The sequence below is a fragment of the Schistocerca serialis genome, chromosome 4 (assembly GCF_023864345.2).
Source record: "Schistocerca serialis cubense isolate TAMUIC-IGC-003099 chromosome 4, iqSchSeri2.2, whole genome shotgun sequence".
Classification (NCBI taxonomy): Eukaryota; Metazoa; Arthropoda; class Insecta; order Orthoptera; family Acrididae; genus Schistocerca; species Schistocerca serialis.
In genome coordinates this window covers 15081308-15094597 of record NC_064641.1, presented here as the reverse complement: position 1 = coordinate 15094597, position 13290 = coordinate 15081308, and the positions used below count along the sequence as shown (strand labels likewise).

At 36.1% G+C, this 13290-nt stretch overlaps 1 protein-coding gene across 1 annotated transcript in view; it reads right to left on the bottom strand.

The window, feature by feature from the left end:
* Window positions 1-13290, bottom strand: part of LOC126475165 (low-density lipoprotein receptor-related protein 2) — a 217079-nt gene that overhangs the window by 81781 nt on the left and 122008 nt on the right. Inside the window, exons 30-36 of the mRNA XM_050102790.1 lie at window positions 10718-10939; window positions 9767-10085; window positions 9490-9691; window positions 8969-9409; window positions 7994-8298; window positions 1017-1227; window positions 118-378 (exon numbers count right to left, since the gene is read on the bottom strand). Coding sequence (XP_049958747.1) covers window positions 118-378; window positions 1017-1227; window positions 7994-8298; window positions 8969-9409; window positions 9490-9691; window positions 9767-10085; window positions 10718-10939 — 1961 coding nt within the window. The remainder of the gene's footprint in view (window positions 1-117; window positions 379-1016; window positions 1228-7993; window positions 8299-8968; window positions 9410-9489; window positions 9692-9766; window positions 10086-10717; window positions 10940-13290) is intronic.

Sequence of the window (13290 nt, the reverse complement as noted above, 5' to 3'; positions counted from 1 at the left end):
TGTGTATACTGATACCATTCCCTTTTCTCCCACATTAAAAAAAGTGAATTTGATGCAATTTCTTATATAGAATTCACTCATTAATTTATTCATTATGAAGATTTCCAGTGAACTTACTGTTCCATTGGGTCCTGGGTGACAGGACTGTTCACAGCCTCCATTGGTTATGTGACATGAGTTTTCTACACATGCTTGTCGAAGTGAAGAGAAAACTTGAATGTCTCTAGGTGAATCATCCAGCCGCTTTACCATTTCTATCATATTGGCACCAGTATGTTTTTCAGCTCTGTAGACACCACGGAGCTGTAGGTCTGTCCAGTACATATACTGTCCATGTACAGTGATAGCAAATGGATAAATAGTGGCCGTTATTAAAATCTGAAATATGTATATACAATGTTATCATTTATGAGCGTGACAAAAAACTTAAAATACAGGAAAAGTACTTTAAATTTCTTACAAAACTCAGTAACACATTGCGCTTTTGCTATTCTCTTCAAAATTTTGAGTGCTTCTTACAAAGCTCAGTTACACACTGCAATTTTGCTACTCTCTTCAAAATTTTGAGCACTTCAACATCATAAACTACTAATAGTAGCATCATCAGGAAAATGAAGCCATGATATTATTACTGTTTTTCTCCTTCACAGTAGGCACCATGGAAATGAATTTATCAAATGAAGGACAGATTTTTCTCACTATTTCATCTTTGCAAATTTTTACCAGCTTAAGTGTACCTACTATCTGACAAACTATCAAGAACAGCACAATTTGTAACCAAAATGAGTAGTAGCACGTCATGTGAAAACAATTCCATTTTCAAACTTATGGTACAATGTTTTAGGTAGACACTCGATAATGGTTTAAAAATCCTAAATTAGTAGTGTAATGAAGAAGTAATTTAAATAAATACAGGTGAAATGGAAAAATGCTACCACCATTATTAGACTTTAAACTGTTATGGCAGTAGTCTTTTATTCTACACACAGGTGGAAACATTTTAAAAAATTAATGACCTCTCTATTCTGGCCCTCCAGATCTGATCTCTCAATTTTTTCACGAACAGCATCTGTCCAATAAAGCATCCGGTCATCATAGTCAATGGCAAGACCACTGGGTTGTGACAGGTCTTTGTCAATGATGGCTTTCTTAAGAGAACCTGCCATAGTGGTGCGATAAATTTTACCAGATGTCCCAAATCGTCCCCAGTCTGTGTAGTATAAGGACCTGCAGAAATAACATACTTGTTTTGTATTACACTGAGCTTAAAGAAACACACTAAAATATTGCTTGTATTAATGGTGTATAAATATATTAATGATATACAAAGTAAAAAATACTTCATATTACATGTTGTTTCTTATATTTACGACAGGAAGAATAATGTAAAGGCATATTACAAGAAGGTTGAACATACACATACATAGGAATGCAAAAGGTTTGACTGAAGAGTGAGATCTGAGATAAGTTCCCAACCACAGTAAACTCTCGACTATCTGGTTCATAGCTATTGGCCTCTGTACTATCCAGTCTATTTAATAAATATAATAATACATCTGCATGACAAAATGAGGATTAATGTATTGTATGTACTGTACTTTTCCAAAGCTTTAGCAAGATGGCACCTGCTACAATGCTGTGTCGTCTTTCAAAATATTTTATGTATCCTTGTGTTCCGGCACATCTGGATTACAGTTATAAATTATATAGTCTACTGTTCAAGTACCAAACCTGCCCTTCAACAAATGATACAACAATGTCCTCTTCCTGCACTCACAAACAGCAAAGAACACACGTAGAGAGCAACTCTGTGTTCTTTGTTTCTCCAGTAGCATATCAGACATCCAAAGTGCGAGGGTTGTTAAATTGTTGTTTTGTGTGTTCCATTGTGTTTAATTAAAGAGTCTGAAATGGGTGATAAATGACCAAAAAAAAGCTTGTAGTGGCTATGAATCAGAAACTACATACTGTAAATTGACAGGATTCTGGGAGAGCAGCCAAAACTATTTATCTGGAGCAAGGGTAGGAAAAAGTACTGTTGGAGACTGCAAGAAAAACTGAGCAGAAATTGAAAAGTGGTGCACTTTGCAAGCTAGTGGAAGTGAAATAAACGTAGGGAAGACAATGTTGCAAGGTAAGAATAAAGAAACTAACAAAAATTTACTTTTATGGCATGAACATTTAAGAGGAAAAGTTTGCCCATTACTGGGCTGAGGGACAATCATGACAGATGATGTGTTTTCAGAGTCAAGTCACACTGACAATCTCATTGTTATGCATGACAAATCAATAACTTACATAGCTGGTTTCACCATATGTTGCAAGCAACTGTTGGGAGTTCAGGCAGTGAGCAGTAATAAGACCATCGTTTACAGCATCTGCCCATTAATAGTTCAGGCATGCAATATATGCAGAAAGTGGCTATTTGGGCAGCAGAGTACGTGTGGCATGCACATGGAAGTTGTTTAGGCTAGAGAAACCCCCCCTCCCAGTATGAGAGATGAGTTGCCTGCCAAATTGAATTTACATCAGACATCAGCCACAATGTTCTCACAGACTGTTCTCATGAATCGGATACAGAAAAGTTTAATACAATATTAGTAAACTGCAGGAGCACCCAAGAAAAGGTCTCAGAATTGCTACTGATTGCTCAAATTGTAATGCCCAGATAGCAATAGTAACAGAAATCTGATTGAAACAGCAGGTGAATATCAACAAAAGCCTGCATTCCAACTGGAATATTTATCATAAGGATACCTTAGCAGCCAGTGGTGGTGGTGTATTTATTGCTGTAAAGAAATCGATAATTTCTAGTGAGGTTATCATGAATCCTGAATGTGAATTAGTCATAGTAAAGTTATACATCAAAGTCAATCAAAAATAGTAATCGAATGCTATTATGGACCACTTACGTTAGGTGCTGTAGTGGTAGAGCACTTAAGAGTGAACTTACAGAATATTGTTAATAATTTCCCTGATCATACAGTTGTAATTGAGGGGGGGGGGGGGGGGGGGGCTTCAACTTGCCAGGTAAAGATTGGGAGAGTTTTGCTATTAAAACTGGTGCCAGAGACAGGGATTTGTGCGTCATTATACAGAATGTCTTGTCTGAAAATAATTTTGAGCAGATAGTTAGAGAACTAACTCATGAAGGTAACATCTTAGACCTGAATTTATTGAACCAGTTAACACAGAGGAAGGTATCAGTGACCATATGGCTGTGATGTTATTCAATCTGTATATTGAGCAAGCAGTAAAGGAAACAAAAGAAAAATTCAGAGTAGGTATTAAAATCCATGGAGAAGAAATAAAAACTTTGAAGTTCGCCGATGACATTGTAATTCTGTCAGAGACAGCAAAGGACTTGGAAGGGCAGTTGAATGGAATGGACAGTGTCTTGAAAGGAGGATATAAGATGAACATCAACAAAAGCAAAACGAGGATAATGGAATGTAGTCGAATTAAGTCGGGTGATGCTGAGGGAATTAGATTAGGAAATGAGACACATAAAGTAGTAAAGGAGTTTTGCTATTTGGGGAGCAAAATAACTGATGATGGTCGAAGTAGAGAGAATATAAAATGTAGAGTGGCAATGGCAAGGAAAGCGTTTCTGAAGAAGAGAAATTTGTTAACATCGAGTATAGGTTTAAGTGTCAGGAAGTCATTTCTGAAAGTATTTGTATGGAGTGTAGCCATGTATGGAAGTGAAACATGGACGATAAATAGTTTGGACAAGAAGAGAATAGAAGCTTTCGAAATGGAGTGCTACAGAAGAATGCTGAAGATTAGATGGGTAGATCACATAACTAATGAGGAAGTGTTGAATAGGATTGGGGAGAAGAGAAGTTTGTGGCACAACTTGACCAGAAGAAGGGATCGGTTGGTAGGACATGTTCTGAGGCGTCAAGGGATCACCAATTTAGTATTGGAGGGCAGCGTGGAGGGTAAAAATCGTAGAGGGAGACCAAGAGATGAATACACTAAGCAGATTCAGAAGGATGTAGGTTGCAGTAGGTACTGGGAGATGAAGAAGCTTGCACAGGATAGAGTAGCATGGAGAGCTGCATCAAACCAGTCTCAGGACTGAAGACCACAACAACAACAACAACAAGGCTGTGATAGCAACTATGACTATACGTTTTACAAGGAATATTAACCCTTTCGGAGTTGATGAGATACAAACATCTCACTAAAGCAATGTGCAGTTATGAGTGTTGGGACATCTACATCTCATATCTGTCTAGTGCTAGCATGTAGAGAGATGTTTTCACAACTTTTTGCAGAAAAACACTACAGACCATGGGATGGATATATAGAAGGCTGTGAGTGATCAAATGGGGCAGCATGTATTTTTAGTGTGTCTGTTTCACGAAAATCAGATCAAATCTCCACCTTCTACATCCAAGAATATCTGAAGTAACTAACTGTGGTTTCTTACACATTATAGACATTGTTTTGAAACATTGCCATACACCTCATAATTCTGCTGGTTTGCACATAATTTATATGTAGTGGGACATATATGTCCCAGAAAACTTCACAGAATGTAGAAAATAAACGTGTGTGATTTGTAAAAGCCATCTTCAAATGTTATGCTGAAAATTGTGTGCAATATTTCATGTTTTTCAATGTCAGGAGAAACAATGTGTTTTGGTACTAATTTGTTATACTTTTTTACGTTGTTTTCATCATGATAAAATCATTATAAAATGAAAAATTTAACTCTGAGAATTCTAGGTTCACATAAAAACAGGGACCTAGTTAGGTTCATTGGACATATGTCCCCCTTCACTGATTTTCAAAATAGGTCACATCACATTTTTTTGGTAGAGAAAGTGTATTATATATCACAAAGGAAGACAGGTTTTGACCTTTTATTTTTTCAAATATATGCTAAATAAATTTTAACTGTGAAAGGGTTAAGAAACATAGGAAGATATTTTTACTATGCAAGAGTGACATGATACAAATTGCAGGGTATTTGAGTATTCAGCATCAAATGTTCAGTGATGAGGACAAAGATGTGGCCCACAACTAAAAACGCTCAAAAGCATTGTTCAATATGCCTTAGGCAAGCATGTTTGGTACAAGGTCTTACAGGATGGGAAAGACCCACTGTGGTTTAATAGCTGTATTAGAAAACTACTCCATAAACAAAGAGAACTTCAGTTCAGATTCAAGACAAGTAAAAACTTAACTGACAAACAAAAGCTGAATGAAGCGAAAATGAGTAATGAGAAAAGTGTTCAATGAGTTTGAAAGTAAAATTTTGTCAATGATCTAAGTGAAAACACTAAAAAGTTTTGGTATTATGTGAAGTCAGTAAGCAGTTTGAAACCAATCACTCAAGAGATCATATTGGCACCGAAACGGAAGATAACGGAGAGGAGGCCATAATAGTCTTCTGGAATTGTTTCACTGCAGAAAATCATAATGCAGTCCCTCCTTTCAATCATCATATGAACACTGTGATGGGAGATACTGCGATAACTGACTGCAGAACAGAAAAGCCACTATAATTGCTTAGCAGTGCAAAGGCATCAGGGCCAGATGAGATATCTATAAGATTCTACAAAGATCATGTGAAGTGCTAATTCCCCTTCTAGCAGCAGTTTATCGTAGTTTGCTAGAGCAACAAAGGGTACCTAGCACCTGGAAAAAAGCACAGGTCATTCCCGATTCCAAGAAGTGCTGCAGGGTAGCAGCATACAATTACACATCTATATGGTTGAAGTCAATCTGATGTAGAATTATGGAACATGTTTTATGCTCAAGAATTACGACGTTTTTGGAGAACAAAAATATGCTCTATAAAAATCAACATGATTCTGTAAACAGACATCTAGCAAATCTCAGCTCACTCTGTTCCTCTTTGAGATTCATAGTGCTGTAGACAACAGTGCTAAGGTTGATGAAGTGTTCGTTGCATTCAGGAAGGCATTTGACACTGTCCCACACCTCTTAATGAAAAAATATAATCGTATCGAGTGCGGGACCAGATTTGTGACTGGATTCAAGATTTCCTCATAGATAGAACTGAATATGTCACTCTTAGTGGAACAAAATCAACAGGTGCATATGTAATTTCTGGAGTACCCCAAGGACATGTGATAGGACGACAACTGTTTACAATGAATGTAAATGATCTAGTAGAAAGTGTCACATGCTCTTTAAGACTGTTTGCAGATGATGACCTGCAGATGATTTTAAGAAAAGAAAGCCACTACTGTACAACTACCCGATTGATGAGAAACTATGTCTAACATAAAATATCTAGAAGTAACTATCCAGAACAATCTTCAGTGGGATGACCCCACAAAACAAATATTAGGAAAACCAGACACCAGGCTGAGATTCATAGGACGAGTCTTGAGGAAATGTAACTCATTCATGAATGAAGTGCCTCATGAGGTGCTTGTTCGATCAGTTCTGGAGACCTGTTCTTCAATATGGGATCCTTACCAGGTAGGACTGATATGAGAGATGGAGAGATCCAATGAAGAGCAGCATGTTTTGTCACAGGATAGTTTAATTGGTATGAGAGTGCTCCTGAGATGCTCAACAAACTCCATTGGCAGACGTTATAAGAGAGGTGCTGTGCATCACAGGGAGGTTTACTATTGAAATTTTGAGAGAGCACTTTCCACAAAGAGTCGGACAACATATTACTTCCTATCACATACGTCTCGTGTAATGATCATGACGAGAAAATCTGAGAAATATGAGACAATGGAGAGGCTTACCAACAACCATTATTCCTACACACAATTTGCGAGTGGGGATCTCTTAGTTGTACTTCTCCTCAACCACATGCCATTAGGTGGCTTGCAGAGTATGATGTAGATGTATATGTAGAAGTCAACTCATTAGAATATTGTGAATGGAAATGACAGACCTGCATACCCATAAACATACGACAATCCCAAATACATGATGATAACCTTTCTTCAGTCCTGTAACATTCTACTTTCAAAACATGGGAGAAAAGTTGTCATTAACAGCACCATGAATACTACTCCAAAAACATGTTGGTAAAGTTGCCAATTCAGACACCACGAAGTTGGAGACTGCAAGAAAAAAAATTACAATAATAGCGTTTCTACTGTCATCAACGATTCAGCAGTCCATTACTACAGTAGACTGAGTGTTGTTCTGTATGAGTACCTCCTGTCTGTACTGCCCAAACAAAGTTCTTGCTTAAATACCTCATATACAGTGGCGAATCTCTTACCATTGTGTTCAAGAAATGATTCCCTCACAACACTGTGAGACTACCAGCAGGGCAGTTCTTCCAAAATACTATTCTGAAATCCTAATCAAAGTTATTCTCATAATACGGCCAACTGTCACTGTCTTTGGAACCTCCTCAATTCTATCGAGCTCCTTTCCAGTCCATGGGGCACTTGTTTATCTACTTTTTTTTTTTTTAATGTTATGAGTGGAGATTATCTCATGCCACAACTATCTTTGGAACCTCCTCAATTCTATCGAGCTCCTTTCCAGTCCATGGGGCACTTGTTTATCTACTTTTTTTTTTTTTTTTTTAATGTTACGAGTGGAGATTATCTCATGCCACAAGTGGACCCATCACTGAGTGCTTCAGTTTCTAACAAGTACTCATGAATAGTGTATCAGATCTAGTATAGGTATTTCTAAATATCCCATACAGTACTAAAACATTTCGTTGTTTAAAATGTGTATAGTAGCAGAAGAAAGTAAAAGTGTGGAATACAAAACAAATAACTGTGGGGGCTTGGCTAGCGCTGGCAAAAACCTCATCAGATCTAACATAGATATGTATCATTGATTGAAGTATATGTAAAAGTGGACCAAGATATTACACACTGGTGCAGGAAGAAGTAAAAGAAACAAAGCATAGGGTAATTGTGTTCTTATGGAGAAGGAAGTCTAGACAAATTACGTTTCACTTTTGATATCTTACTTAAAATAGGAATATTCATACTCAAAAGTTAAAAGTACAATGAACAATTACCCATTGCAAGGATCAATAACAATAGCCCTTGGTCTTTCAACTCGAGCTATCATTACAAGATCAGTTCCATCAAAATTCATTGCATAGATGCTACTATTTGAAGAATCTGTCCAGTAAATCTTCTTCTGTGTCCAATCAAATGCGATTCCTTCTGGGTTGATGCCTTTGTCTAAAATAGTATGAGTCTCACTTGATGGATTTGCACTTGGAATCCATGCAATCTTTGCCCAGGGACGAATTTGCGTAAATAGTAGTCTCTGATCAGCAAAATCAAAATCAACTCCGACAACATTTGTTAAATTGACCTGCAATTATAATTGCATGTTTACTACATAAATCTGTGGATACATCAAAATTTTTACATCTAAAATATGTACACTGACCATGTTGGTTCGCAAATAATATCAGATATGTAGCAAAAAATACAAAATTCGTAATAACTGTTATCATAATTTCATGTGTATCAAAGAAAAAGTATGACTGATAAAACAAAAATGCAAGAACAATATTATTAAAAGGACATATTGCTACTCACCAAATTGCGCAGATGTTGAGTACCAGGCAGGCACAACAAAAAGACTGCTATACATTTGCACTTTTGGCCAACATGCCTTTTCTAAAGTAGAAAAAACACATACATTCATACAACTCACACACACACACACACACACACACACACACACACACACACACGACCACTATTTCTGTCCACTGAGGCTGTGCAGCTTCATGAGCCAGAATCAGTGTCATGTGTTTGAGAATTGCGCTTGTGTGAACGTGTGTGTTTTTTTACTTTAGAAGGAGGCCTTTTGGCCAAAAGGGTAAACACGTAGCAGCCTTTTTGCTGGGACTCAACGTCTCCTCTATACGGTGAGTAGCATAATACTGTCATTATTCCATCCTTGCTTTTCCATAATAAAGAGGCATACAGACTAATGCTTCATACTGCAGTTAATGTAAATAAGAGTTACATACCACAGGCTTGAATGGATACGTTGTAACTTGAGGATCCAGACTAATGGCCCTTATTTCTGTTCGAGTTGCAAACACCAAGAATTCATTTACAGTTTCACATTTGCGTCCATTTCCTGTTGTAGACAGCTCTCCTGTAGCACAGTCACACTTAAACTGTGGTTTTCCACCATTTGGCTCTGGTGGGAATGAAAAACATAGTTGCTCACAGCCTCCATTTCCTAATTTCACGCAAGGATTGCTTTCATCACGTGGTTGGTTTAACTGATCATAAATTGCGATGTCTCTTAGACGTGGCAGATTTGTTCGGAGGGAGATGGCTCTTGTATTATTCCCAGGCACTTTTGATGCCTTGAAAACTGTAGCTAGATTACGATCAACCCAATATACATCACCCACGTGTACAGCTATTCCCATTGGATTGGGCAAATTACGTCGTATAAGCTGAAAATAACAAAAACTTCTACTGACTTGTTCCAACAAACAGAATACATTTATGACAGAATACAGTGTATTGTTATTACCTGTCTGTTACCACCATTATAAGAAATTTTTTGTATCATATCGAGTCTTGAATCAACCCAATACACATCATGAGTCAGCATGTCCACAGTGAGATCTCTCGGATTGCTGATACCTGATGTGACAACAGGGGACCAGTTTGAACCATCTAGCAAAGCCTTTCCGATTCGTGGGTACTGTCCATAATCAATCCAGTAAAGAAGCCTGTTTAAGAAAGATAATGATTATACTGATATAAAAATGTTATTTTGGATAATTATGAAGTCACTTTCCACAAACCTTTTAACTGGATTTACTGCAAGCTCTCTTGGTGAATCAGTAGTTGTTTTCCTAAGAACTTTCCTGTTTGAACCATCAAGCCAGGAAACTTCAAGATAATTTTCATGTGGAAAGACATTCGTGAAATACAAGTTCCCTGCTACCCAGTCAATTGCAAGTCCTCGTATACCATTGGAACCAATTCCATCTTTAATGACGGGTTGAAGACCTGTACCATTTGGATGTATACGGAAAATACCATTCCATATACCTCTATTGAATTCCACCCAGTAGATCCAGTTTTCAGCATAATGAACGTCAACATGCAAGATGTGATGCCCTGGAAACAATACATAAATTTCCTCAATTATCAGGACATGAAAACAAAATGTAAATGACTTAATGAAATTTGTTAATAAAACGTTTTGTAAAGATTATGCCAACAACATGGGGGACAACACGGAGACTGCTAATGATTTAAAAAAACAGTGGTATCTGATGGCTGAACAATTTAAATGAAGATTCAGTCACTGTAAGCAAAAAGTGAAATGAACAGAAGAGTAGAAAAAATATCTGTGTGTTACAACGTATATTAGACATCAAGGTAAATACAAGTTAAAATGATTCATACAACAAGAATAAAGAACATACAAAGTTAACTTAGTAATCATGGCAGACTGTATTCAAATGGTGTAGAAATTAAACAGTGAATGTTGCATAAAAGTGAGGACTGAATGCATGAAAGAGTATTTGTAGATGAAGGAGAAGGTGATATGGTTTTGGAAAAAAAATATATCCTAATATAAATTTTTCCTTTCCCATTATCAAATGTCTTGTACCGTCAGCCTCTCCACATTCTAGTTAACAAGGTTACAAAAACACAAAAACTATTAATTTTTAGATGACCATTTGTTTATTGCCATGCTGAACACAGTACATATGGAAATACTATGCTGATCTTATTCTTCTCACCTAGTCCAGAAATTGGAACCATAGCTTCTGCTGAATCTTTCAAGCTATAGCCTCTTGTAATGTCTAGTTGTGACACTACAGCAAATGTCTTGTAGGGCACACAGCTCACTTCATTATCTTTCTTGTAACCAACAGAGCACATGCACACTCTCGTATTACTTTCACTGGGTATGCACAACTGATTACACCCACCATTATTAGCCACACATGGATGATTTCCAGCTGAAAAAATTATATCACAGAAAATATAGTGTTATGTGTTTATAGTAGTTGAAAGTTGTCACATATAATTGTGATAAATCAAACAATAAATTTGAAAACAAATCTAATTTAAACTACTCTTCACAGTGCTACATTTTTTTTTTACCAAATGTGGCAGTTTGGAAGGCAACTATATTTAAAATTCTAGGTAGCTCAACTGTGCTTAAAAAAATTACAAATTGTCTATTGTGCTTAAAAGTAAAAGTTGACAGCATTTAAGAATCATCACAGAAACAGTCGGGTCTCTAACTGAAGATGTGTTTATTGGAACAAAAACAATACCCCAGTAGCCACTGTAAATATTTTATATGCACTCCAACGTTGTCTTATCTGCATTAAAAATACACTGTCATTGGTACACTTACATATTAATGCATTCACTCGCCTTCTTCCAACATTGTTAATAAATATATGGAAATTTATTTATTTATCAAAAACATCATGTTTGTGATATGGACCACATGTTAATGCACATATTGAAAAAGCATAGAGCTATTTGTTACAATAATTTTATACACAAATGTACTTAAATGACAGAGTATACATATCAACAGTTAGTTACTTTCACATCCCACAGATCATTTGTTTGATTAACTGTAATGATGAACAACAATTCAACTTACATTTATATGATATATTTCTATACAAATATAGCTACATGCTCTCCCTCCCCCCCCCCCCCCATATACAAATTAGTCATTATGTATTACATAAACGGAAATTTTTCTACAGGGTAGAAGGAGTTATCAAGGTGAAATGTGTTCAGTGTATTTTCAGATTTAATTTTTCTGTCCATCACGCATTTCATATGATGGGCTAAAGTTCAAAGAAAGGCAGCTCATTTTGTATTATCATGAAATAGAGGACAGAGTGTCATGGATGTGATATGGGAGTTAGGGTGGTGACTGTTAAAACAAAAACTTTTTCATTGCAGTGAGATCTTTTCATGAAATTTCAATCACCTAATTTCTTCTCTGGATGTGAAAATATTTTCAAAAATTTTAGCATCTGCATTGTGCATCCCTTTTTGCACTAAATCCAATCTTAATGTGGAACACTGAAGTCTTTTTTTCTCCTGTATTGTAATTATATACATCAGTGTTCTTTTGAGCTTTAGTTGGTTATTTATAATGCCAAACTCCTTAAAGAGATATCTAAAGAGATATCTACAAAATGACTGTGAGTGAGTGCCTAATACTATTCTCACAGCACATTTTTGGAGAATGAAAACTTTCTGTCTTAAAGATGTGTTACCCCATATCATTATTCCACATGAATTTATCAAATGTAACAACCCAAATACTGTGTGTCAACTTACTGATTTCTCTCTCCTCAAGTTTTGTAATGATTTTATATGCAAATGTGGTTGGACTGAGTTGTTTAAGGAGTTGAAAAATGTCTTTTCTCTTTTCCTTCTTTCTCTCAGTTTAAATTCTCATCAATATGGAAAACAAAATTTTTGAAATTTTCAACCCAGTTATTATTTCTTCAGCATGTGTTAAATTTATCATTGCTGTAGTATCTTTGGACGTGCAGATTTGACTATGCTGCATCTTTTTGAAATTGACAGTGAGACCATCTGCAGAGAACTACTCAATAATACTTTTAAGGACATTACTTAACATTTCTTCTTAATTTGAACACAGGTGCCACTCACAAAAAGAACTAATTCTGTTTGTATATTAGATGGAAGCCTCTTTATTCGTATATGTGAGAAACACCAGTGGGCATAGGATTGAGCCTTTAGAACATTTGTGATTTCCCCAGTCAGAATAAACTCCCCTAGTTACATTACCTGAATTATTATTTACAGCTTTCTGAATTCTTTTGATTAGGTATAATGTTATTTATATGGTTGGCTATTCCATCTACCCCAAGAAACCTCAATTTATTAAGCATGGTTCACACAGTCAAATGTGTTAGATAGGTCACAGAACAATTCGTTCTATTTTGTTATGCTTGTAAAATTTTGCAGGTAAAAATGTAAATGAGATTCTCAGCTGAGCAACTCTTCTTAAACCCAAACTGATTTACTAAAGATATCACTGTTTCTCAGGTAGGATACTGTTCTAGAATATTAATTAATATACAATATTATAACAATGCGATGAAAATTAGTTCCACTTAATATGAACTGGTCTAGAACTGAATAAAACAACATAACAAGACCATAGCACTGTAATGCAATTATGACATATACTGGTTTCATAGAATCGGCAGAGCTTTTGAAATGTGGTCCTAAAGAAGAATGCTGAAGATTAGACTGGTAGATTAGATTAGATTAGATTAGATTAATACTAGTTCCATGGATC